The sequence below is a fragment of the Hordeum vulgare genome, chromosome 2H (genome assembly GCF_904849725.1).
Source record: "Hordeum vulgare subsp. vulgare chromosome 2H, MorexV3_pseudomolecules_assembly, whole genome shotgun sequence".
Lineage (NCBI taxonomy): Eukaryota > Viridiplantae > Streptophyta > Magnoliopsida > Poales > Poaceae > Hordeum > Hordeum vulgare.
In genome coordinates this window covers 228,478,506-228,506,379 of record NC_058519.1, presented here as the reverse complement: position 1 = coordinate 228,506,379, position 27,874 = coordinate 228,478,506, and the positions used below count along the sequence as shown (strand labels likewise).

The following is a 27,874-nucleotide window of genomic DNA, read 5'->3' as shown; positions in this document are numbered from 1 at the left end:
TACCAAAACGCCAATAACTTTTACATCCGGACTCCGAATTGGGTGATTCTTTTTGGGCTGCAAAGTAGATTTTATGTTCTTTCATGCCCAATTGGAATCGCCTTCAAATTCGCCCGGAGCATGGAGATATCGACCAAACAATATAACGTTGCACCAGAATCCGAGTCAAATTACAAGTCCAAAGGTGTTGCATCACCTCCACTTGGGCCCATAGGCCTTGTACAACCTAGGGTTCGTTTTAGGCTGCCCTGGGACGTACTCCCACCTCCTTGGCCGCCACCCCTTGCTCCTATATAAGTAGATCAACCTAGTAGCTTTTTGCTTGGGATTTGTTTAGTTAAAAGTTAGCCATTGCAACTTTATGTACTTCGTTTGTGTCCAACGACCAGACTAAGACCGCTTTCGGATCTCCATCCTTTTCAATACTTCATATATATTCGCAATATTCAGATTGCAATATCATATTCTTGCTTGTTCTTCGATTGCTTGCAGGAATAGACCTTCGTGGTCAGGTTGATCATGCTCCGGCGTGGTCAATAACCTCTTGGAGATTGGTTTAGCGATTGCTAAGGCGCAACGTCGTGCATGTTTGTAGTCGGATCGTCAAAGTTGTCTCCACCAAATCGATAGTTATCATCTCATCGAAAGATCGGGACCCTCGCCTCTATCAAGGAGTATTCTGCAAGGTATCAAAACTCTGAAAAAGGGGCTTATCTGGAGGATTGGCGACGGACAGTCAACAGATATGTGGAAGGGCCCTTGGATCCCTAGGGGAACAACGAGGCGGTCGGCTACACCTAGGGATACAAACATTTTGTCAAAAGTCGGAGAGCTCATCAACCCGGCTACGGGTTCTTTGGATGAAGCCCTTGTGAGGGTCACTTTCAATGCGGAAGATACCTCTTGGATCTTGGCAATACCCATAAACTGTGAGCTGGAAGATCTGTCGGCTTGGCATTTCGAAAGCAGGGGTAAATTCTCTCTTAAATCGGCATACTGGGTGCATATGCATGAGAGAAACCTCGAGGGGTTGAGAGGGGTGGCGTCCGGAGCGGAGGAGGCAAATAATGGCTCCACATGGAAGAAGATCTGGCGTATGATGGTCCCAGGCAAGATAAAACATTTCATGTGGAGGTTGGCTCACAACTCGATGGTGGTTTGCATGAACCTACGAAGACGGGGAATGGATATCTCCATGCGGTGCCCGGTCTGCCAGGCAAATGGTGAGGATGGGGGCACCTGCTTTTCAAATGCAAACAAGTTAAGGAGATATGGAGGTTGTGTGGGCTGGAGGAGGAGAGACTGGTGCTGATGGGTCAGGGCACAGCTCTATCAATGATGAAAAAATTGACAAGTCTGAATGGGAGAGGCAAGCTCTCATCGCCACGCTTATGTGGAACTGGTGGTGTGAGCGCAATAACCGCAGGGAAGGAGGAAAAGGGAGAAGGAGCGAGTAGCTCGTCTGGATCATTGAGCATCAGACATGCGAGTTCCGAGACATCCAGCTAGAACCAAGCATTGTTGGGCTGGTTCCAAAGAAAAGATGGAAACCTCCACCGCGGAGTGGATTAAAATTAACAACGACGACTCTTTCAAACCATATGAGGGTAAAGGAGGCTCGGGCGGTTTTCAGATACCATGAGGGAGAGGCGATGGCATGTGCGGCGGGCTTCCTAGAAAACCTGCTGAGCCCGCTGCACTTAGAGATGCTTGCTCCTAAAGTTGCCCTGCTATTGGCGTCAGAGCTGGGGATGGTGTGACAGCCCGAGACCGACGCTCTAGAAGATTCCCCTTTTATTCCGTTGCCGTTGTGCGATTAGGTTGTCTCTCGCATTCATCATAGCATCATTTGCATCATCTGCATTGCATCGGCACTCCATTGCCGCCAGTCTTCAAAACATGCATCTGTTATTACTTATTAGTTGCCGGTTCTCTTAGTGTTCGCCGTTGACCGTTTTGAGACCGACCACACACGCACGCACCCGCGACATCATTAAAATATTATTTTTTAAAGTGTGTGTAAAATTTTCTCAAATTGGGTTGAAACTTGGCGTGCGGTCTTAATATAGTGTAGGTAGACCGTCTGCCAAATTTTGTCGCAATCGGAGTCCGTTTGGTACCCGAACAGTCGACCGTAGCGGCACCGCCATCGGTTTATCGTCAGACGTTTTCGGTATTTAAAACCGTGATGCCGGGCTGCCCGTTTTCCCTCTCATCCCCGCCTAGCCTCTCTAACACAACCACCTAACTCTAGGGTGCTACCGAGGTCGTTCGATCATGATCGTACGGTGGAAACCGGGGCTAAAACCACTAACCCTAGCCCCCTTTCCCTATATAAATAGCCACACCTTCTAATTTGGGAAGCCAACCTTTGTGCCTCGAAATCCGTGCCAAGGCCTAACCCTAGCGCCACCTATCCCACCTCTTCTCTCCTCCCACCCGCCGCCGGCCAGCCCGAGCATGGGTCAGGCCCTCCCGGGCCTATCTGGTCGCCGCCGCCCGCAAGCGCCCGAGCGAGTCCGCGCCTCCAGAGCCGCTCGCGCCCGAGGGAGAGCCCCGCTCACGAGAAACCCTCCGACCAAGCAGTCGCCGCCCCGTGCCGAGCCGCCGGCGAGTATCGTCATTCTCGGACCTCCCCAAGTCGTCGTGCCCCACGCCCCGAACCTCTCTTCTTCGCGTGCTATCTCTCCCTCTCATGTCTCCCTCTTCTTCCGTGGTTCGACAAGTCGCCATGGAGTTCGCCGTTCCGCCGCCTCCGGGCTCATCGACGACGGGAATGGAACCCTCAAGCCTGGATCCATTCATCCCCGTCGTTGACTCCTCCGGATCCGGCAAGGGTCGGTCGAATCCCGCGCCTCTGCCAAGCCCCTCAAGCTCCCATGGCGCATGTTCCTGCGAGGGAAGGAAGGGGATGAGTCCCTGGCGTTGACCCGCACGGGGACACGTGGGCCGACCAGCGCCAGCCACCAGCTCGCATGCGGCCCAGCGGCATTGCCCAAGCGCCAGGCCCAGCTCCACCGCCGCTTCGGCCCACCACCTTTTCCAAGCCGGGCCAAGCCCAAGGTAACCCCCTTGCAACCCCTCTATTAAGCGCTCTAGGCACCGTATTGCAAAGTTGCGCTCAGCTTCCGTGTAGCCCAGTAAGCAGATTCGGCCCGAATAAGTTTTTTTTAGGTTCTGCAATTTTCTTTATTTTTAGAAAAGGCATTGATTTTAAAACACTCGTAGTTTCTAAACCGAGCGTCGGATTGCGACAAGTTGTATATGATTATCGTGTAGAATTTCGCGTAGATTAATATTTTCCAACTCTCGTGCATATTTAAAACTATTAGATGTGATGTTTGCATCGGTTTGCGTGTCGACGTGTTAAAAATGGTTTAGGTCGTAGTTAATTAATCGTAGCTCCGTTGGAGATGAGCCATATATGTAAATGGACTAGAACGACGAGTAGAATCACGTGAACCACTTTGTTTTGCCGTTTAACAAACATAAAATATGGTTATGACAGATCTGAACAGATTAAAAAGTTAACGCGTGGGGTCGTTTCGGAGATGTTGTATGTCGTTTCCGGCCTAATTAAAATGCCTAGATAGGTACTACCTCCATCTCAGTTTATAAGTCCGACACGTGTATCTAGGTCATCAATTTGACCAACTTAATGATAAGCATATATTACAAAAAAAATATCATTATAAAAACTTTAGATGTTCTATTTTCTAATGATATAATTTTTATATTAAACAATATATTTTATATAAGTCAAATTGACGACCTAGGTACACGTGCGTGCCTTATAAACTGTGACAGAGGTAGTAGATTAATTTGTGCTTCACCCCTTGACATGTTTAACAACATTTAATATTATCGTGTAAATAAACGAGAGTGAACTAAATAATTTGTATGTGGAGTTCGTCAATATGCAACTCGTTGCATATTGATCTTCACTTAATGTGTAGTGTTTGATTGTGTAAATTGTCGTGTTGTGCCTTGCATATTTTAAAACCGATCATGCATCATATTAGGGTGTGCATCTTATCCTGCTTGTGTCATGGTGAATATCGTGTGTTGATTCTTGTTTCTGTTTGCTTCGTCTCAATAGAGTTCCGCAAGCGTGTTGGAATGTGAGGACCCGTTCGACTATGTCGGTTCATCTGCTTCACGGAGTCGTTCTTCTTCCAAGCGGGATCTCAGGCAAGATGATCATTTTCCTAAATACCATTACTATCATTGCCATGCTAGTTGTCTCGTTTGTTTCGCTATGTCTCGCTGCCTACCACTTAAATGTCAGCCTCTCAACATTGCCATGAAATCCTTCAACCTGATCACAACCTAGCAAACCACTGATTGGCTATGTTACCGCTTGATTAACCATGTATTAGTGTTGCTAGTTGCAGGTGCAGTTGCTTCCATGTGATAACATGGGTTCCTTGTTATATCATCCTATTAATGTTATTTGATTTAATGTACCTATATACTTGGTAAAAGATGGAAGGCTTGGCTTTCTACCCTGGTGTTTTATTCCACCTTTGTCGCCTTAGTTTCGGCTACCGGTGTTATGTTCCATAAATGAGCGCTCCTAACATGCTTGGGGTTGTTATGGGGACCCCCTAGATTCTCGTTTTGGGATAAAGCTCGTCTGGCAAGGCCCAACATTGGTACTATATTTTCACAACATAATAATTTTGATAATACTGAAAAACATAGGGTGTCATGAACCCGAGGAGTAATTCAACATAATACAGGGAGGGCCAGTGTTGATGGTGTTGGTCCTAAACAGAGTCGTGTGCGGGGCCAACCCGGGGCAACTCAGGTGATTTCTATCAGGCCATTATATGTTGCGCTCGTCCGATTGTACCCTGAGAACGAGATACGCGGCTCCTATCGGGATTGTCGGCACGTCGGACGGCCTTGCTGGACTTGTTTTACCTTTCTCAAGCGTCTTGTGCGAGGGATTCCAAGGATGCTTTGGGTTATCTCAAGGTTGAGGTTTTCCAATAGGAACCCGAGGAGATCACGGGTTTCCCTAATCGAGGTCATTCCGTCGCAGCATGTGGTAGTTTGTGATGGACTAGGTGGAGCACCCCTGCAAGGTTAAATCTTTCGAAAAGTTGTGCCCGCGGTTATGTGGCAACGTGGAAATTTTGTTTAACATCTGGTTCTAGATAACTTGAAGTAAACTTAATTAAAACTAACCAACTGAGTGCGTAACCGTGATTGTCTCTTTCGTGAGTTCCTTCTCCGATCGAGGATACGGTGAGGTTATCTATGACGTAAGTAGGTGTTGAGGATCATTCTTTTGATCATCAGTAGTTCACGTCCGCTATGCGTAGATCTTCCCCCTCTTATTCTTGTACTCGTAAGTTAGCCACCAAATAAATGCTTAGTCACTTGCGCAGCCTCACCACTTAACCATACCTCACCCATTAAGTTTTGCTAGTCTTGATATCTTTGGAAATGAGATTGTTGAGTCCCTATGGCTCATAGATTACTACAACACCAGTTGCAGGTACAGGTAAAGGGTTATTTGACGCAAGCGCGTGGATTGTTCATTTGGAGTTTCTTCTTCGTCGTCGATAATCTAGGGTGGGTTCCAGGCCGACAGCGTGGGATAGCAAGGATGGACGTCATTATTTTATCATTTTTTCGTCCGTAGTCGGACCCTACTCTTCTTCGTGATGATTGTATGTATTATACTAATGTGACTCTGATGTAGCTTGTGGCGAGTGTATGCCAACTCTTTATACTTATTTTTTCAGTACATGTACTTGTAATGATACCTATTCTTGCGAAACGATGAGATGCATTTATATCCCTATCGAGGCCCTCACGCCGAGTCTACTTGGAAACCGATGCTCTGTTGTTGAAGGAAGCTCTGGATGACACGGGTGTTGATATCTCCTGCCTAGGTGTGGTGGCATACCGCTTGAAAGCTTTTATCCTTTGTAATCTCATCGAGTGTAAGATTATGCACTATCCTAGAACTTGTAATTAGGTAGCGCACACCCTTGCGTCGAAGGGCGCGCAGATGGCTGGGGAACCGAACAGTGTGACTGATGGTTTGGACCCATGTGTATCCGATTTAGTGGCGAGTCATTTGGCTTCGCACACTGTTTAATGCAAATTGCATTGAGTTTCAGAAGAAAAAAAAGATCTTATGGCAAATGTTTAGAAACCGCCTCTCAGCAACGGATAATGTGGCCAAGCGTAATGGCCCTTCTGATGGTTTGTGCATCGTGTGTGGTGAACATGAGCATGTGAATCATGTTTTCTTTCAGTGCGTCTTAACTAAGTTTACGTGGAGTGTTGTTAATGACGCTTTCCACCAGAATTGGAGTCTTGCGTCGGGTTTAGATTTGTTATCCTTGCTACAAACCCGGGGCTAGTGCAAGGATGGTGTGGCATTGCATAGGGGCGCTGTTATAATCATTATGGACGATCTGGAACAAAATTACTATCGAGAAAAAGGTTCCCATCCCATCCAGCTAATGTTATTTTTAAATGCCACCTCTTCCTACAGGTGTGGACTCCGTTGGGGAAGCAACAAGATATTGAACGCGTGAGAGCTATCATAGAGATGATCTGCAACACCCTTTCGCTTACTCGTCATTCTTCATAGCTGATCTTCACCTTTGGAGTTTTCGTTTGGTGCCCGGAGGCAAGATATGGTGCTCCAGTGTATTTATTGTATGTTTCCTCGCCTCCTGTATTTTGGACTTGGCCCGTTGATCCTTAGTGGCGCTATGAGTGATCTGAACTTTGTGGTTTGTAATACTTGAAACCTTTGTGAATGTTGCCCGATGGCTTTATTAATTTAAAGCCGAACGCTTCTAGCGTCTTCATTCCAAAAATGTAATGGCTCTACATAAAGCCTTGGATTGCTGGCGGTGTGGGCTTTAAATTGTAAACGGGTTAGAACATGGTTAATAGTATAGCCAACTGCTGGCTATAAGCCATTTTATAGCTCTCTTATAGCTAGTTTGTACAATAGTTAGCTATAAAAGAGTACTACTTTTATCATATATGACCCACTTTTTTTCCTCACAAAGCACCTAGAAACACATGTTAAAGCTAACTCTTCACGAAAAGCTCGTTTCCCTTCTCTCTCTTCTCTCTCATCCAACTCAGCAAAAATATAGTATTTTAATCCTTACAGCATGTACCTTATTGTACTTGCTCTTGAAAACCCTAGCTGCCACTGGTGTGGTTGGTCTCTACTTCCCCCTTTGCTAATACAAACCCTAACTAGTTTCCCCTCCAATTCAAGGCTAGCCTCTGAATTCCTCTGAAATTAGTGAGTGAACGAGCATGATCCTGATAGTGGTCACATCCAGGGACAAAGGCACAGTCTAGATTTTGTCACCAGTCCCAAAACAAGTCATTCACAAATATTGCTAAGTATAACCAGCAAGATATGGATATGTTATTTGTGCATCTCAAATGTCATGCACGTATGGTAGTAGCAGTTACATTAGAAAATGGGCAGGAAATATGTTCTAGTAAAACAAAACAAACGGATGGCAGCACAAGCCGCCAAGAACATCTAGCAGAAAGGGGTTTCTTCTAAAGAGTTATGTACACTCAAAATTAATTATACACCGAATCAAAACATGGAAGAATTTTCAATCAAACGGAGTTAAGGTCTTGGGAAACTTGGTTTTGCCACCTGCACCAATGATAGCAGCTATTACACCTCCCTTTGTTTTGGATGCATAATATCAAGATGGGCAAAAGAGTGTAATGTCTCTAAACCAACCTGGTAAGAAGGAACCTCGCCAGAGGGCTTACAGTAGGAGCAGCCAATGGTGGCGTACTAGCTTGTTTCTTGTTGCTTTCAGCTTCCAAAGGAGGCTCAGGTTTCTTTGTAAAAATCGATATCGCTGTCTCATTTAGACTTTGCAACGAGGAATCCTTCGAGCTGCAAGAGAGGTGCACAATAAGCTGAGTACACAGTACCAAAGTGAGCAAGCAGACACGGTGAGACTAAAGGTCTACCTCCCTAGCCGATGTAGAATTCTGCCAACCAATACCTCACAGGATCCAGGTATCTCATGTTCTAGATCCATCAGAGAACTGAGGACTGCATGAACAACAGGTCCTTCATACTTGTCGCCAGTAGCCTACAAGAGAAGTTCCAAAGTTGGAATACACTTCTGGAGGAATGCAAAGATCGTTATTGGAATATCACAGTTATGGCACAGCGAAAACGTTAGAGCATCTCCAACAGAGGCCCTAAATAAACCGCGAGCCCAAAAAACCGGCCATATAGCGCACGAGCGGAAAAGCACCGCTCCGGCAGCCGTGCAATAATGCCGTGCGCGGTAAAAATACAGCCAGCGCGCTGGAAAAAACTGCATCGCGCGCAGCTTATTTGGTACGCCCGATCCAGCACGCTGGACAAAACAAATAGTGCGCGAAACTCCAACCGCCATTGACCGCTCCGCCCGCGCCCGCCTTCGACCCACCCCGTGCCCCCGCCAGCGATGGGCGGCCGCGCAGACATCCCCTCGACCCCTCCCTACGCCCGCGACCCATCGGCCACCGCCGCCGCCGTCGCAAACCCTTCGACGGGGTGGACCTCCGGTTTCGCTGCCGGCAGAACATTGGTCTCGCGCGCGGCCTTTTCATGGCGCCCCGAACGAACCCTCATGGTGGCTTCGCGCCACCGCCCACCTCCGAGCCACGGAGCTCCGTCATCAAGCGACCGATGGCGACGGCGTTGGCGCCGGCGGGCCAAAAGAAGAAAGTGGCGGGAAGGAAGAAACGGGCAGCGCCCCTGGCCCCGCCTCCGCAGCCGCTGCCGAAAGTGTCTGAGGAGTCGCAATTTGGTGCGCCGGCGGCCAATGCCCAAATGGTGTTTGATGAAATGCCCGCAAGGTAAAAAAAAATCTTTTTTTGTTGTTGCTAGAAATGTGTACATATGAATAGCTTGATATAGTTGTTAGGAAAGCAACTTATCTGTATTGAAGGCCCAAGGGGCATATATATATTACACATGACTTGAGGTGCAAGGAAAGTAAACATAGACTAATAAGGACTCCTAGACTAATACTAATAGACTAATAGACTAATAAGGACTCCTAGACTAATACTAATACTTCCTAATACCCCCCTCAAATGCAAAGCGTCTGCAATAGCATGCATTTGAAGAAGTGTAATACTAAAAAATGATAATCCAAATTCGCGTCTTGAGAGTGACGTCGTAGCATGAAGAGTCTTCAAAACTTGTCGAGTCGCCGAAGGAGAGAACGAAGAGATGGCACATCAGAGGTAGACACCGCATCACTTGAAGCTACAAGATAAGTATCAAGAGAAGATGGGTTGTCAAAGAAGATGGCACATCAAGAGGAAGACACCGAAGAGATGGCACATCAGAGGAAGACACCGCATCACTTGAAGATACAACATAAGTATCAAGAGAAGATGGGTTATCAAAAGAAGATGGCACATCAAGAGAATAAAGCATTGTGCAGAAAATCATAGTCCACGACAACCGTCGGCGAAAGAAGCTCGGCGGATAAGGCACGATGGACGTAGATCGACAATGCAAAAGAAGTCCAGACAATCCTATAGAAAACAACAAGGGCAAGTAGGCCACAAAAGTTGCATAGAAAGGATCAGGACCGTAGAAAGGCTGACGGACTAAGGTATGGTGGACTTGCATGGCATGAGAAAACACAAAATATCAACGGATTTGGTGGACGCTGCGGAAAACAAGAAAGCTAAAAGCTAGGAAGCATACACGACACAAAGATGCAAAATCCATCATGTATGCAGAAGACATTGTACTTTTTTTTAAGCTAAGCTGCGAAGCAGCTAGCAGTAGCAGCACGTAAGCAGCTAGCAGTAGCAGCACGTAAGCAGCTAGCAGCAGGTAGCACCACGTAGCAGCAGACAACACCAGGTGGTAGCGAGTAGCATCTAGCACCAGCAAGCAACATGGGGTGCAGCGGGAACAGAGCATGCAGATGGAACGGACCAGCGGCCAGTAGCAGCAGAACGCAGCAACTGACTCGGCCTCAACACAGGTTTGACCAGATGGCGTCAAACCAAGCGAGCCTCAACCTCCTCACGAACCGCGACACGGAGATCACCGAGCAGATCCTCCGGGAGGCCCGGGAGCGGCAGGAGCCCGAGATCCGCCCGCCTAGACAGATCTGGGGCCGCCTCGATCTGGGCGGACTAGGGCAGGGAGGAGGCTAGAGGCGGCGGCGGTGGCTGGAGGCGGCGGCCGCCGGCCGAGGCGAAGGTGGCTGCCGCGGCGCGCCAGGAGGCGCAGACGGCGCGGAACCTGCGGAGGTCGAAGGAGGGTCGCCACCGCGTCTGCGGTCCAGAGAGCTTCTTGCACAATCGGCGATGTAGCGCACGTCCCGAGCAATTTCCATCGCGCTGACGACAACTTGGGCAACGCTGCCGACGAATTTAAGCGTCTCCCATGCGGGTGCCACCACATCGCGGGCGCGACCGATCGCGCGGTACAGGCGGCTCGGTGCGCAGGACCTGGGCAGGGCGCGTGAAGTGGGAGGGAGAGCAGCGCAAGACGGCCAGAGGACGATGGCGGCATCGCGAGGGTAGGGAGCGTCCGGCCGAGAGGAGGTTGGTGGCGGCGCGAGATTGGATCTGCACGAGTTGCGCGTGCTAAAAAATTAACCTAAGCTCTAATACCATGTTAGGAAAGCAACTTATCTGTATTGAAGGCCCAAGGGGCATATATATATTACACATGACTTGAGGTGCAAGGAAAGTAAACATAGACTAATAAGGACTCCTAGACTAATACTAATAGACTAATAAGGACTCCTAGACTAATACTAATACTTCCTAACAATAGTTTCCTTTGTCATACTTTATAGTGAATACTTCAATGATGACGCAAATTTGTCAACTATGGGTGTTGGCTCCAACAGTTCTCATTGGTCTCAAACCAACGAAGTGCATCAAGGTGATCATGAATATGAAGCGGATGAGAATGGTGAGGGTATGGTTGATGCACCGAGAGGAAGGGCGTGCAACTACACCGTGGACGAAGACATCTTGCTATGCAAGACATGGTTGAATGTGTCTATGGACGCCACCGTTGGGAGCTACCATGGAAGGCTTCGGAGGCATGGGAGCTACCATGGGAGGCTTGAGGCATGTGAGCTACCATGGGAGGCTTGGGCAGCATGGGCGGCGTGGGAGGCATGGCCGGCATGGGAGGCATGGGAGCACCTACGGGAGGCATGACCGGCATGGGAGGTATGGGAGCACCTACGAGAGGCATGGCCAGCATGGGAGGCATGGGAGCACCTACGTGAGGCATTGGAGGCATGGCAGCATGGAAGGTTTGGGAGCTATCATGTAAGGCATGAGTTTTGGGTCTCTCATAGGAGGCATGGGAGCACCTCGCATGATGCCTCACATGCCTTTAGAGATAATGCGAACACCGTTCAAGGTTCCAATGACACGTAGGTGCTTGAAGATGATGAAGAGGTGGAAAAAGAGGAGGACGGAAAGGATGAAGAGGAGGAAGAAGAGAAGCAAGAAGATGGAGCATGATTCTTGATGTTCCATTCATTTGTATGAACTTATTTGTCATGAATTTGCTTGTGGTAGATGATTTTGAACTATGTTATGTTGCTCAACTCATCGTTTTGCAAAAAAAAAATGTTCAAAATCATGTTGTTTTTTGTTCACAAATTATTCATATGTGCCAAGCGGCTGGGCGAGCACACTGTATTTTACAGCGCCTACTGAAGCGCTACAGCAGCGCGCTAAATTTTGCAACGCCTAGAAAAGTATCACACGTCCACGCACGCTAAAACGCTATTTCGGCACCCAAAAAGTTTTTTTGCGCGCCGCGGCAGCGTGCGCCTATTGGAGATGGGATTTGACTACATAGCATTCAATTTGCTTCCTATAAAGACCATCAACATTTAGTTCAACCCACTCTGGTCTTTACGAGATTTTACAGGCACTAATGCAAAATCAATGTACTCCAATAACAGGGCACAAGGTTAATGCATCTAATATAGTTTACCTCTTTCAGAGAAGGAATTATCAAGGATGAGAGTGCAGGTGAAGCTGCAGAAGCTCGGGGAGCTGATTGCCCATCAGATGGCTGCCGTGATTTGCGACCTTTTTGCGAGTCAACATTCTCACTAGGACAAAGAACATACTTTCGTTAAGAAATGATATAAACAGCACACGTGTAAGTCAAACAACACTTAAACTAGACTTGAAATACCTTCGAACCTCATGACTGTTTACCACAGAAGATCTAGGTTCCTGTGATTCCTTTTCATGTTTGTTGGTGGCTGGTCTTTCTCGGGCATTTCCCTTTCTGAATCCAGCTTGTAGAGCAGCCTTTGCCTGCGCATATTGCTCAAGTGCATTATAATTATGCGTCTACCAAGCAAGCGAGCATTTGGCAACAAAACATTCGTGTCTGTTACCTCCGCAAGGTTAGTAGCACTATCCTCAAGTGAAGCATTTGATGTTTTTTCTTGAGTCCCCAGCCTTGACCTTGAAGATCGTGGAGTTTCTGCTTCTTCACTTTGATTCCTAACAACTGTCCCACTAATAGACATATCTTCGTATGAGGAGAATCTGCTGGGAGGCTAATGAATATGACGAATCAGATGCTGCGGCTTATCTTAGTGTCTTGCTTGCAGGATAAGGTAGGATCGCAAATATAAAAAACCCAAAACTGATATCAATGTACCTTAGAACTGTGATTAGGACCTGCTGAGTAGACCTGAGGCGCTCTTGGAGAGCGTAACACCACAGTTCCAGACCCACTTACAGATTGGTCATTCTGGCAAGAAGCAACAGTTAAAATCAGCATCAACCATTAATCAGGAGTTTAAAGATTGCACATGCAGATGGAAATCTCACATATTCTGTAGAACTTTCTAGCCTCCCATGATCAGTCTGAGCTTCTTTCTTGGACATGTTTGTTGAGGATGATTCTTCAGATCCAGTCCCAGATGTTCTCCACTGGTTTTCTCGATCAGTTGCACGTTTTAGTGTACTTGGATTCTGGGGCATATCAAATCTACCATCCTTGGTGGAGGTTATTTGTGGTGGTCTTAAACCAGCTCGAACAGTTCCCGTGCCCTCCGATCTATCAGGAAAATCCCAGCCAGCAGCTTTCCTAACTGTTCCTTGACTATAGTACATCAAAAATAATCAAGCACATGAAGAAAAAACAAAGCTTATTAACTATTTTAACAAACATACCTGGAAGGAGAAGCTGCATGTTTTGTATTTCGCTCAACCTTAATAGTACCTCCATAATCATCTTCTTCGATGTGTGTTTGACCATTTTGTGTGGCATTGATGCTACCTTTTACTGTAAATTTTGGCCGCTCTCTGCCAATAACACCAACAGAGGCACACGGAGAAAATGAGATATCGATACACTTGAACTATTAACCAAAATATTTTTCACTAAAAAAGTGTAGAGAAGAAGAACAACACATGCCTTATTCTCTCCAGAAGCTTTGGGGTTTTTCTGGCATTTTTTATGAAACGATGCTTAAGAAGTTCCTTAGCACTAGGCCTCTGTGAGAAAGTAATTTAAATGAACTGCGTTAAGCAAAAAACGACAGACTATAAAATGCACTCTTTCCAGCTTAGACATGATACAACCTTAGTCTCAAATAAGATGACCCAGGGACTTGCACACAAAAAAGAATATTCTGAATTTCAGCATAGCAACTAAATTGTCAAATACATCTAGGTAGAGTTATGTACCAAATTTACTACTTCCTCCGTTCCTAAATATAAGTCTTTTTAGAGATTTCACTAGGGGCTACATACGGATCAAAATGAGTGAATATATACTCTAAAGTATGTTGTCCCCTAATGAAATCTCTTAAAAGATTTATATTTAGGAACGGAGGGAGTACAACATAGCAATAAAATATCCGTCAAGCCTCTGTGTTATCCCAGCTTTTCCATAAAGCAACCTTAGATTCATTTAATTTCATTTCTCTAATTAGTAATCTCTACTATTAAAGGGGAATCTGCCGTCTGTCGTGATAGTTCGACCTCTCGTCATCGCATGCAGTAAAAAAGAATCTCTAGATCCCGCCGCACGAGAGAACGAGTCCACGTTTCCCACCCCTTGTCGCTAGAAAAAAAATGCCACCACGCAAACCGTACCACCCCCACCTCTCCCCACCCCTCGTTCCCGATCTCGTCTCTCTCCTGCTAAAAATCATGGCCGCAGAGAGGAAGGAGCACAGCCAAGGCGCCGAGGAGGAGAGGGTTGCCTTGCTCGCTCGATAATGCCCACCGCCACCCAACTGTTGTCGCTGCCGCGGCGGACGCAATGAGCCTGAAGCCGCGGGACACCAGGCGCGGCCACCCCCGCTGTCGACACTGCCGTAGGGACAGGAAGAGCAGGGCCGCGGGCGCCCATGCAAGGGCCGACGAGGGTTCCGAGGAGAGCGCCCGCCCCGAACCCGACCCCCACCCCCAGGCAAGCTCCGATTCCATCGCCCTGTAATCTGCTCGAGTTGCGCCTAATTCCACGATTTATTGCAGGTGGAGGTGGAGTACGTGCCGGAGAAGCCCGACCTCACCGCAGACAACCCCCTCCTCCTCGGCGCCTTCGCATCCGTCGAGAAATTCAGCCTCACAGACCACACCGCTGCTGCCCGCGTCGAGGTTTTCGGGCCCTCTATTTTCATCTAACACATGGTTTTGCAGATTCGTTTTTCGATGCTAACGATGGAAATCCAACCTGACTATATGCTTGCTATGTACACATTTTAAAAAGGTTCTTATGAGGTCAGTGTAACTACATTATAATTTAGAATGCCACTCTTATATCAATTGTAGCAGGTTCCTGGGATCACAGACTTGGGTTTGATGCCAAGGAAGGTATCTAAAGTTGCCATTGTTGGTGGTGGACTTATGGGTTCTGGAATCGCAACCGCGCTGATACTGAGCCATTATCCTGTTATGCTCAAAGAAGTCGATGAAAAATTCCTAAACGTAGGAATCGACAGGATCAAAGGTAGATGATGGCTTAACATTACCTCATCACTTCTTATTTGAATATTCTTTCATCTTGATGTCCAGACTAACATGAAAATGGAAGGGGTGCCTAACTATAACACTTCGATCAGAAAAGGCGTGAAGAAAGGAAAAATGACCAATGAGAAATATGAGAAGACACTCTCACTTCTTACAGGTGTCCTCAATTATGATAAATTCAGGAGTGTAGACTTAGCAATCGAGGCGACTTCTATATCTAATTACCTTTCATCTGTTGCATCAAGCAAAGAATAGTAGGAGAGAGCCCTACTGGAATATATCGCTTCCACTATTTTAGTTAACCCGGTTATCCTTATGCTGCTTGTTCAGGCAGTTGTCGAGAATGTGAAGTTGAAGCAGCAGATTTTTGCTGAATTGGAGCAACACCGTCCTTCCCATTGTATTCTTGCCACTAATACTTCCACAATTGATCTTAACCTAATCGGAGAGAAGACAAATTCCCAAGACCGCATTGTTGGCACACACTTCTTCGTGTAAGGAAATGCTAATCAAATTCAGAATAAATTCCTTAGTTGTGATTCCTGAACTATTTCCTAATACACTCCCTTTTTTTGACAGTCCAGCTCACATCATGCCTCTGCTTGAGATAGTCCGCACCCCTCGTGCCTCTCTACAAGCAGTTGTCACTTTGCTGGATGTAGGGAAGAAGATCAAGAAGATACCAATAGTGGTCGGAAACTGTACTGGCTTTACTGTCCAAAAGGGGTTTTACAGGTATGAGGGTAAGAGGAAGGCGAGCCCTGATCTTGAAATCATGAACTATGTCGAGGAGTCGAGGAGAATTGCCGGAGCCACACCGGATCCCGAGGTTTGGTTTCACTTTCCAGTGTTTTTACCTACGTTCCTTTTTTCTTCACTTTAGCAACATCATCTTTTCTTGAGGGTTTGTGAAAGAAAAAAATAAAATGTCAACATATGCTTCCTGGTGCACATTTTAAAAAGGTTCTTATGAGGTTAGTGTTGACTTGTAGATAATACGTGTTGATGGTCAAATAAGTAAGGCAGCTTTCTAATTAACCTGCTGTGTTTTTGGTGAAATCTCATTATTTGGTGGACTAGATATAACCTAAACAAGTTTCAGTATTGATGGCAGATAGATTATCCCATTTATGCATACATGTATTTGGAGTGAATGGATCTCTTACTCTCCATGCACACCATATTTCAGTTGAAGGTAAAATGTTGTTAGATATCAGAAATACCAATGGCCATTTCTAATCACCATGATTCTTGTGCATGGTGGCAGTTGCTCAAGCTTGACAACAGCGCAATAGCAGAGATGGTGTTCTTCCCGATTATCAACGAAGCATGCCGTGTCCTGGGCGAGGGTATTACCTTCAAAGCCTCTGATCTCGACATCGCCTCCATCTTCGGCATGGGTTTCCCACCGTACAGGTGTTGTGCCGAATCATCCATAATTTTGAACGCTAATAAGATGATTCGTCGAGCTCCCTGACAGCAACTGCTGAAGAAACCAATTGTGAAATGCAACCAGGGGTGGCATCATGTACTGGGCGGATTCCATCGGCACAAGGTGCATTTGCACGATGCTGTCGGAGTGGGAGATGAAGTATGGACAGTTCTTCAAACCTTGTAGCTACCTGTTAGAGAGGGCAGCTGGAGGTCTTCCTCTGGTAAGAACAATGTCTGGGCACACTACAGTTTGGTTCTTCAGATATCCCAATTAAATTTTTGTGTGAGACTTGTGTGTGTGTTTTAGTTATTGTGTCCTCAAAATCAAATGAATGACATTTGCAGAGCACATCAGTGACAAGGACGATGAACCAGGGCAAGGATAAGTTGTAGTTCTTTTTCCTCATTCTACCATCATTTGTCCTTCGCTGAGGTTTATATGCCTTGGTTGATATGATTTTTTAGGTTGGGATAAATGATGATGGTTTATGCTAATCTGGTCTGAGAGCTTGTGCAGAACAAGAAGAAATCCGCCCTTTCTGGTAATCGGGTCTCCTTTTTCCTTTCTGGTAAGAACAAATTCTGGTTGCTATCCTCTTGGAAAGTCACATATTTATTCTCATAAGAATAGCATCAAATTGGTTACTATTTAGGTTAGAACATGGCAAATTGGAGCCGATGAATAGTTCAGAATTTTGAGAACAGGATAATTCACTATAGTAGCTACGTGTTTTTATGATGATTCATTTTCACCAGAATTTAGGTGCACTTTGACCATAAGCTTAGCCTTTTTTACTTTTAGGGAACAATAATATAGCATGATGATGAATTCATAAGCTTACCATGGAGCGGGGTATCCATGGTCTTAAAACTTTTTGAGCTCCATAAACAGAAATGACAAAGTAATAGTGCTAATAAGGCAAATTCAAAGCCAGATTCATAGGATGATTTGTGCTTTTTCTTTCTAAGTTGTGTTTGGTTTACATTAAACCTTTCCCAGTCCTTTCACCCTTGCCGAGGCATTGGTTGATGTGAAGCCCGAAACAAATCCGATTGTGTGCGTCCCATGTCTTCCTTGATTAACGTGTGCCCTTCACATGTAACTATTTGTTGTAGGAAACAACAAGAGCTCGGCAACTATTCGGAAGAAATGCACACATAATAAAGAAGCTATTGCGAGCCCACAGATGAGGACCAGACAGAGAAGTGGCCAAGCATGAGAGACATCATCATCATACTTTATCTTCTCGTATTTCAGGTGGCACCTAGGTTTGGAGAGATGGACATGGTGATTGATAGGGATTTCAGTGGGAGTAAGGCATACGACTCTGTAAAGAAGTTAAAGACCTTCCGGTTTCAATACATGGTCAAAAAACTTCACTCTGTTGTATATAAACAATCTAGCTACCAATATGTACTTAAGATTATACATATCTCTTTGCGGTTCAAATTATTTTTAGTGGGCAAGCATATATTGATCAAATTATGTTCAGTTTTTTATATCATTATCATAATTTAATATGGCTTAGTCTTTTTTTCATCTTCCCAACTGGGTGTTCTTTTGCCTTATTCCCTTTGATGAGTTATCACAATAAATTCAGGTTTGGAAAATACATGAAGCATTGGTTTGAATTGTTTGGTTAATACAAATTATGAATTTTCAGGGAAACAACTCACCATTCATGAGTGTTATTAATCCATATAAAAAGCAAGAGACACAACGTAAACGCTAAGTCGGTAACATATATCGTGTCATCATAAACGTTAACATACCATATAAGAGAAACACACACCTACGCATGAGCGTTTGTCTTGTTCATAGGGTATGGTGTCCCGTGGCAACCATGGTTTTTAAGGCGACGCCTTACCGCTTTAGGGAGGGGGAGCGCTTTGACGCCTAGGCAACGACTAGGCGGACGCTTTAGGCGCCTAGGCGCCCAAAGCGGTCGATTTTCTAAAGCGGAGGGGGAGCGCTCTGACGCCTAGGCGTCGCCTAGGCAACGCTTCAGGGACGCCTTAAAAACAAGGGTGGCAACGCACGGGCGATCAACTAGTTACATTAACATTGACATCTGGCAGAACTGGAACCCTTCATGGCATCTCGTAATGTTAGTTATAGGTTTATAGCTAGTGGGACTCCCAAATCAATGGACATTACAGAACTAGTGTCGCAATAGACAACGTTAAATTATAAAAAGAAGAGTGACACTGCATACGTTCAAAAAGAACAAAGCAAAGTGAGTATGAATCTGAAACTTCGGTGCTGAACAAGTACAGAGGAAGTGCTTCCTGGTACAGGAAGAACCACATGATAAAAAAATTACCTCTGCTGGATTCTTCCTTAAACATAGTGACACAAACTCTTTCATTGGTTTAGAGAAATGCTCATCAAGCTGCATGTTAATAAATATAATACTTATTTTCTTGCAAAAAATGCAAAACAGATGCCTCGATAAACTGAAATAAAGTACTTTATAATAGTTGTTGAAAGTACTCAAGTGACCTGAGGAGGATTTTCACGAGGTATCATGAAAAGAACTCTCATGGGGTGAATATCTGCCAAGGGGGGTTCACCTTTTGCCATTTCTATAGCAGTTATACCTAAAGACCAGATATCTGCCTGCATTGAGACAAAAGCTTATGTAACAAAGATCATCATGAAGCAAAAGGTTCAACAAATTGGCAAGCACCTTTTCATTGTACCCATCAGAATTTTGAATAACCTCAGGTGCCATCCAAAAGGGAGTTCCGACGAATGTCTGGGCAAATAAAAGCCATTAGGCATTAGCAACATACTATGGCATATTCTTAGCTGATCTATCTGAAATGAAAAACAAATTATGGTTCTTGTACGCAATTCCAAAAAAGGGAAACAACAAGTTCACTGTTAAGCTAAAACACTACCATGGGCCCACAACAGCTGATAAGGGGAATTTCATTTAGTACATTTAGTGCATGCTTGGCTGGTGCAAACATACATGTGCTTGCCCATATGGAAAGCATAACTAGTGTTCTGTCCATGAACAATCCACACCTTCTCATTTCTATTCTTTTTTTGACAACTCACGTTCCCCTTTCTTCCCTACATTCTACCTCTTGTCAGCAAAACCAATGTCAACCAGATGCACAATAATAACCAAGGCTGCTTTCCCCATACTGTCCAGATTGGCAATGAAATCCAATTACCCGCTTTGGCCCTCACAAGATGTTACAAGAGTGTGTGCCAACATTCTTCCACTTGACTTCCAAAATAACAAGCAATTACGATTGCAAATGGAAAATGAAGAGCAACACAACAAGCAATATAATGGAGTTCAACATACTCTCAGCAAAAAGCAAGGTTCCTTACCCCCAAATGAAGTTTGTTTTGGGGTTTGGGAACCATCTACTTTGGCAATTTGCTCCATGATAAAGTTTATGAATATGAACACTGATTCAACCAAGTCATACAAAATTCAAACATTTTTTAAGGAAAAAAGACACGTATATAACACATTTCTTTACCAAGTTCCACTGAAAATTAGCCATTGTTAGTTAGTTCCTCGTGAACAGCCAGTTAGCCTATTTGTATCCAATTTTAGAACCCTCCATAAATTGTCTTCCACGACTAAAAACAGCCCACATGCACTCTGTGAAGGACAAGCTACTATGATGTCAACAGAAGTCCATTCGCTACAATGGGGAGAAGCTATATTTTGCGCAAAAAGCCTAAAAGACATAACATCAAAAAAAGGAAGAGGTGGCAATTGATATGCAGCATTCACTCAATCTGGAATGGATTGCTTCTGAATATTTAATAGCATAGGATATATCGCAAACACAGGAAAATTTGTCAGCGATAGAAACTGCCAGTTTACACACGTAAAATAACAATTATTTAGGGGAGTGCAACTACAGTAAATACCAAGCAACACTAAATCTATATTTTTTTCAAAGCTTCCCTTATTAGTATAACCACTATATATACAGCCCAGTCAATTAGAGCTACAGACGAGAAGAGTCGGTAGGTTCCTGATGCATATGGTTAAGAGTTAAGACGGTACCTTTCTCCTGGACATTGTTTTAGTCAGCTGTGCGGAGACACCGAAGTCTGCAACCTATGGAATATAAATACACGTATTAACTTTAGAAATATATTATAAGTTATGCAGTAATAACCTTACAAAAAAACAGAATCATCCACATGCTCTACAGAAGTGTACCTTCACATCTCCACTTTCAGTCAGGAGGATATTTGCCGCTGCGAAACATGGCATGGTGTTGTCTGTTACGATTTGTACTATACCTGGAACTAAATAATGCGGTATAGAAAAATATATGCAATGCACTGAAGAACATCCCTGTATTAGTAAGTCCATGCTCTCACAATAGCTTGTCCTTTAATCGAAAACTGACTGCTAATGCTGAATCCATATTAATTTGTGTCATCCTTTAGCTAGCATGCATCACCGATGCAATACAACCAACCAAAACCGTCATTTGCTCTTGCATTAGCAAAACAAGGGACTGAAAAGGCTTGCATACAAACTTATCACAAAGGAATCTTTGTGCCATACATGCATATACATGGCTATCTATAACCCTTAATTCCGTTCCTGCCTTTTTCTTTCCTTCCATTTCTAATTCATGCATGTGTAGCACTATCTTTAAGTGCAAGATTACATGAGAGACAATGCAGCTGTAGTAACAGTTTCTCCATTGCGAAAAGGAATCTATTTGAAAGGTCATGCCCTTGCCTGTAGCCTTTGATACAGTAAAAAAATATGATTGATTGTTTGCCGATTGGAGACAGGAGAACACGGTGAGCAGGCCAGGTTCAATGTGCTTCGAGGGTAACCGAGTAAGGATCGCAAGAGTGCTGGTTACCAGATATTCGATTCCATGGGGTTCTTTGTTGTGTTGAACGGAGTGGTGCTAAGGCTGACTACAGTGGTCATGACAGCCGCAGCAGCCAAGGCAGAAAAGAATACGAACTAGAACGAGAGACCTAACACACTAAGCGGCAAGGGATCAATCTGGACAAACAAATTACCCACGAACCACCTGAAGTAAAACACAGCTTAATGATAAGATCACTTCCATTTTGCATCCTTGGGAGTTCTAGGGGTTATCCGACTGGTATTTTCTCAAAACAGTAAATGTTTGCAAGGCAAATGCAGTTAATAAGGAAGAAATGAATCAAGAGGAGTAATGAAGACCTTTAATGTCACGGTGAATCTTTCCTTCAGAATGCAGATATTCAACTGCATGTAACAAGTCCCTTAGAATGCATGCAATAGATATTTCATCCAGAGGAGGGCCAGCTTGAAGCTGCATATGGAAATAGAAGTCGCAGCAACATCACAATTTGAACCAAGTAGTTTGAGCTGACTATGAACTGGAATATTCATCAAATACACATGTATCTACTATCTACATGGTGTCAAGTATTGTGCTGTGTCCATCAAGATATAGAATATATAGGACATACTAGGTCAGCAACAGAACCGCCAGCCATGTACTCCATTACTATCCACAGTTTGGTTTGATGAAGATAAGAGCCATAATAGTCAGTTATATATGGACAACGGCATTGCGACAAAACGGATATCTCCTGCAACATAAAACAAATCCTTTTAGAAAAGATTTTTCTGTCTTAATAGCACGGTAAGTTGATATCATGATAACCTAATACTCAGCATAGCGTATAAGGTGGAAGTACAACCTTTTGGATATCTTCGATATCATCCTCGCTGTATAGAATAGGTTAAAAGTACATTAGAAGCTAGACAAAATTCTTGAATTCAGTTACCAATATGAAATAAGGTTACCTTCAGTTTACATTTTCCTGCATTAGATTAAAAAAACATGTTTTCATGATAAAAAAAGTGTTGTTTTACAAGAAAATGATGTGATGACATGATATGGTTCTACGCTAGGTTTAGAACACTAATCAGAGGAAATTCAATGCATGATTTTATACGATCATCAGGCTGAACTCACCACAACAAGGATGCAATTTTGAACTTCTCCCATTTAATTTTAATCGGATTGTGTAGAATAAAGGTTGTGAAATATATTAGTATTAGAACACTACCTCTTTTTTACATCCCAAAGTAAATGGAACCATGGTTTAAATAGCAGCAAATAATGCAATTAACAACAGGCGTATTAACATTTTATAGTGTAAACCTATTAAATTAAATATACTGCTTTAGATACAGAGTCAAAGTGAAATTTACGCTAGAGACTCACGCTTCTTCCAGATCAATAACTTTTATTGCAACCTCCTTGCTGAGTTCCTTGTCAAACCTATAAATGAACGCAGGTAAATATTTGGTAAGCATTAAATGTATCATCCCAACAGAACAGAAGAAAATAATAAGAGATGCAAGTCATGGGCTACATATCGCGCAGCCCATGTCTACAGATATGTGAGAAAATATCCAATAGCTTACAAAGTGGATCCAGACATTAGTGCATATGTTATCTCATCCTCTATGGAAATATCATGCTGGCCTCTATGTGTATAATTTGTGCAAGAAATACACAGCAAAATAACAATTTAACATACTGGCACTAGTCAGCATAGCAAACTCTACTGAAAAGTAACTAACAACTTATCATTTCAAGTAATTTCATCCTGTGTGGAGATATCATGCAGGCCTCTATGTACTAATCATTTCAGGACAATACATGTAAATCTGACTACTGAAAATAAACATCATGCGCTTGAAAACAACACCTGTGAACCGTTGGTCCGTACTTGGTTGAGCAATCAAAGCTTAACTGGCTTAATGAATAGGAGATGGTGAAAACAACAATAGCATCGCATAAGGGTTATAGCAATTTCACCAAACATTTGGCTTATTTCGTTGCTTGTACTACAATAGTCAAATAGAGGACAAATCAGCGTGGAGGGAGAGAGGGAGGGAGAGATCTTGTTTCTATCATTTCACTACGAATGTTCAGCAGCCCCGCATTCAGTGGTGTTGTTAATGAGATCCAGCTTTAGCCAATTAGCAGGAACTGGCAATGATACTCATAACAGGGACAGATTCTCACACTAGACTGAAGCCAAACAATTACGATACCCTGCTATCTAAGATGAATCCTCTATTTTTTTCTAAATAGCTATCTCCCACTACTGATTTTTCCTGGATTGTAGTGCTGCCACGTCACCTGCTGATGTAATTTCTTTTTTATTTTAAAGAATCATAGAGGACTCCTCTCTTCTGGAAACCGACACCACCGCTTCGTCTCTTCTTCCCCGTCGCAGCGCCCCGTTTCTTCTTCCCCATCGTAGCGCCCCCTCTGCTTCCCATCTTCTCCATGGACCACGGCAGTGCTATTTTGATTGCCAAGGATCCCCATCACCGCCTCCTCTGTTCTTCATGGCAGCACCTCCCCCTTTTCACCTTCCCAAATCTCCAACAGATTCCAGTATTTTCTTGCAACAGAGACCGGTAGATCTATATCCCCTTCCTCCTGCAGGGTATGCAGTTCCTATCCAATTAAGCAGCGGAGGTGCAACGTTCCCGTCATCTCCATAACTTCCAGGTCTCTGATGTTCTTCACTGCACGTCTTCCCAGTCGATTCTTCAGACGTTGGCTGACCAGCACCGAGGTCCACAAGAAAAGCTCCACATGATTTATCAAGTAGCAGGTCTTCAGTTGATTGGTTCAGTCCTGGAAGGTACATTTATTTCAGCTATTTGTTTATCACTGATCTTAGTTTTTTTGCCAGTGATCTTAGTTTACAGTAAAGTGGTTCTTGATTTTTTTTTGTATTACACCTCCCTTATTTAACAATGGAACTGGTGATTTATCAATTGTTTATAGTAGAAGTGCATGTAGTCTTCATAGTTTGATTATTTCAGTGCTTGAACATATTTTTATTTGAATTATTTGTTTGCCACTGAACTTTAACAGTTATTCATCCTTTTGATATCATGTAATCAGAAGTTTTGTGGTGTTATCCCAAAGCAAAGATCGATAAGAATTATTATTTTCATTCTTCTTGGAACCATATATGAATGACATATGTGCACACTTTCTTATTATTTGATTTTTTGTAACTTGCCACTCGCTCGGTTACGACAAAACAACGATGATCCCCTGTTGGTGATATCTCGAGTGTTGGAGCACTACTGAAGGGATCTATGCAGAGCAACTGAGCTCAATGTCGTGATCTTCCATCATTAGCGATTTTGATATTTGACAAATATCGCTTGCTGGTACCATGTGTGTTGGCCCTGACAGATCTGCAGCCCTCGATGTGGCCTCTATTTTCTGTACCAGATTCTCCATGCAACCACTTTCTCAAGGTGTCCCTTGATTCTGCCCCACCCATCCAGGTTTTTGTTGAAGATGAAAGACAAGATAGTCTACAGATCAGGTTCGGTTTTGAAATCTAATGTTTTCAACTCATATGTTTGTAAGACAATTGCCACTATTTTTCTGCTGCATCTTTGTATTTTAATTTCTGCAATGCAATATTTATCTTCCATGCAATCTGAGTTCTATACATAACATACCCAAGAAGAATTACAAAATGCAGTTCATCAAATTGTACACTGGCAATCTATAGTGTAGTAACATCTTTGAATATGAAATTTGTCATATTATTTATTCATATTGTTATCTTCTTTGGCATGTGGATGTTACTCTGAAAACACACGAAAAACTCCTGCAGCAACGAGCGGGGCATTATCTAGTTGGTACAAATTTGTGGCCTGTCTCTGATAGGGACTAGGTTGACCGAATTAGCACTGCTTATTTCCGTAAATCCATCACCCTGCATTTAAATAGAACGCTTTCGACGTAGATCCTGATCAATCCACCAATGCCACCTTGCTAACAGGAATAAATCAGTGAAAAACGTCACGAGCAGCACTTAGATTGGCTACTTAAGTGCATCAATCATGCCGCCTAATGTCCCAATTCGCCATGAGACATGCCCTGTTGACACTCTAATCCGCAATGCTGCTCGATCAAAGGCAAAACGAAAGGCTACACTAGCCGCCACCGAGGAGCATCAGCTAAAATCCGCGTACAAGGGAGGAAGAAAATGATTAAATAAACTTTGTTCGCGATGATGGAGGGGGGGTCAGCGAACGAACCCTCTATAGACGTCGCCGAAGGAGCCACGGCCGATGAGGTCGCGGTTGCTGAAACGCGCCTCTGTGGCGGCCGCCATCGACGCCGAGTCCGACATCCTCCCTGAGATCTCGCTTCTGCCGCGGCTAGGGTTTTGGAGGGAGGAGGAGACGGCCGGATTCGTCCTCCTTTCCCTCCTTCAGGGCTGGGGTCAGGATTCAGGGGCGTGCCCGTGTCGCGCTACGCCCTCGTCGGCGGCTGGCTGCTTCCGGCTTGGCCCATTTTTACATGTCGCGAGATTTGGTGCAGGTGTTTGGTTTGTTCATCTGGGCGAGTTGGAGTGGCCAAGGTGGTGGGGCCGCGTGGAAGAGCTGGAAGGTGGGCAGCGGTGTCAGAGGCGGGAAGGGGACTGGAGGGTGGGGATGTCCTATAGGGTGTTTTTTGGTTTGGGGAACTAGTGGACCCGTTGCGCCAAATGGCAGAGGCACACTAAATTCATGTGCGCGATGGAAAAAATATTCATGATTTAATCTCATTTGTTAAAAAAACATGATGAATTATTGTCTACAATGAAATGTATATACACATTTTAATTTGATAGCACAAAATACTTGCTATCATGTTCGCACAGATCCTTTTGAAATCATGTTCGCACTGAAAACATTTGTATTTTTCAATAACTTTATATCTGAGCAAAAAATATATATGCTCTTGCTTAAAAATATACGTACCTTTCAAATCATGAGTGCTTTCAAAATATTTTCGTTATTTAGGAGCTTTAGGTTTGAGCAAACGTGTATGATTGATGAAGGATCATCAAACATTTAATAGCAAATGAAACAATAATTCAAAACATCTCCATAATAGCAATAGCTATCGTCTATGGCATTTGTTCCATAACTATCAAACATGCCTAAAACATCATTTTTATTGAATCCACGTAACAATAACTTATGGTAAAGGACATCATCACATAGATTAAAGAAAAAAAAGAGGGACTAATCAATAGTTCGACACTAAATCATTGACCACTTGCATGGTGGTAGGAGCAAGAGCATTGTGTCCAGTCTCTAAGTTGTGATACATATCCTCAAGCCTTGCAGTGCTTCATGGTCAGCAACACATCTTCGCTACAACCTTGAAACTGGAAATAATAGCACGCATACATATCCCACTATATAAGTTATAATTAGTCAAAAGAAACCTTTTAAAAATCACGAGCATGCCAGAAACAATTGAGGGACAAGGAAAGGCATAAAGACACTGGGCATATAGTTTGCATACATCGAGTTGAGTTTGTTTTAACCAAACTAAAGCTAGTATATGGCATATGGTCAGAGCCAAGCGAGCATGCATGCATTTGTTTGAATTTGTAATAGCACACACGCTCCAAGAACAGAACATGTGAGGAACCTAGTAGCATCAACCATTTCCAACACCATCCAACACCTCAAATCCACATGTCCATCGAATGGTGATTAAACACGCACTTCACAGGGGAGTGTATGATGCCAAAAAAACACATACATACACACGCACGTACACTGGTACAACCACAATATGACTTGGAGAAAAAAGTCTGAAGTGCGTGTTAGATGTACATACTAATTGTGCAGACTAATCCTAATACCTAATTTACCTCATCCGCCACTTAAATGTACATGTATCACAGCTCAAGAGTGCAACACCTTTTACAACAGCAACATAAGATATCAAAATGCACTACATCTCAAACTGTTGATCCTTTGTAAAAAAAGCCAATTCAACCTGGTTGTAGTCTCAAACGATCACGTGGAAAATCCGGCCTACACACCTAAACTAAATAAGCAAGTTATGATAGTGGCCCAAAGAAATAATTTAGAGAAGCAACATAAAGCAGATGAGAACGCAGACGGTAAGGTATCAAAACTCAAAACAGGTTACAACACAACAGATTTGTTTATTCCAGGGATATAACTGAGCAACTGATGAGAGGAAGATACACTCTCTTAAGAGAAGTAGAACATCTAATAATGCTCACCTAACATGCACAAAACAGAGATCAGCCATGTAATTTTACTGTCTGGTAGGTTATCATTTTTACTTTCCTCGTCAAGCAAAGAGAAGTCGTATTTTGAATAAACAATAACTTCATTCGTATATCCTTGGAAGATAGAGTCGGGTGCGTCATTTATAAACTACTGTATAATACGGTTAGTAAGTAATGGAACTAATGAGCACATAAATTCTCAAATCAACCTCCACAACATCGTCTACAGAAAAAAATGCAAAAGGAAAGGGCAATCTCTTCTTTTATCATACCAGAGGTGCACCAAGTAAGTTTCATTTGTAGATAATA

The 27,874-nt window shown here is 43.8% G+C and overlaps 1 protein-coding gene across 2 annotated transcripts; it reads right to left on the bottom strand.

Annotated features, from left to right (window-relative positions):
- Positions 1–7,398: 7,398 nt before the first annotated feature.
- LOC123425948 (serine/threonine-protein kinase 24-like) lies at positions 7,399–25,920 on the bottom strand. Of its 2 annotated transcripts, XM_045109721.1 has the most exons (20): positions 25,560–25,907; positions 22,693–22,749; positions 22,163–22,190; positions 21,929–22,051; positions 21,657–21,768; positions 20,661–20,698; positions 20,502–20,555; positions 19,149–19,217; positions 18,962–19,078; positions 18,783–18,851; positions 13,463–13,542; positions 13,219–13,350; positions 12,874–13,147; positions 12,701–12,793; positions 12,432–12,596; positions 12,224–12,348; positions 12,017–12,137; positions 7,993–8,117; positions 7,754–7,915; positions 7,399–7,663 (listed from the first exon to the last, which is right to left on the bottom strand). In XM_045109721.1, exons 1-20 carry the CDS (start codon positions 25,652–25,654, stop codon positions 7,624–7,626), a joined length of 2,079 nt encoding a protein of 692 aa, XP_044965656.1. In that variant the 5' UTR covers positions 25,655–25,907; the 3' UTR covers positions 7,399–7,623. The 2 variants fall into 2 exon arrangements, with proteins under 2 accessions (XP_044965656.1, XP_044965657.1); XM_045109722.1 differs by lacking the exons at positions 7,399–7,663; positions 7,754–7,915; positions 7,993–8,117 and having other exon boundaries at positions 12,045–12,137; positions 12,232–12,348; positions 25,560–25,920.
- Between the last annotated feature and the right edge of the window lie 1,954 nt (positions 25,921–27,874).

What these genes read in the sequence shown, in the direction of transcription:
- LOC123425948 (XM_045109721.1), bottom strand. Translation starts at nt 25,654, where the DNA reads ATGTCGGACTCGGCGTCGATGGCGGCCGCCACAGAGGCGCGTTTCAGC. An exon ending in GCGGTTCTGTTGCTGACCTA is followed by an intron (nt 21,769 to 21,928) that starts GTATGTCCTATA and finishes TTCCATATGCAG; the next exon opens with CTTCAAGCTGGCCCTCCTCT. An exon ending in GTCCTAATCACAGTTCTAAG is followed by an intron (nt 12,597 to 12,700) that starts GTACATTGATAT and finishes CATATTCATTAG; the next exon opens with CCTCCCAGCAGATTCTCCTC.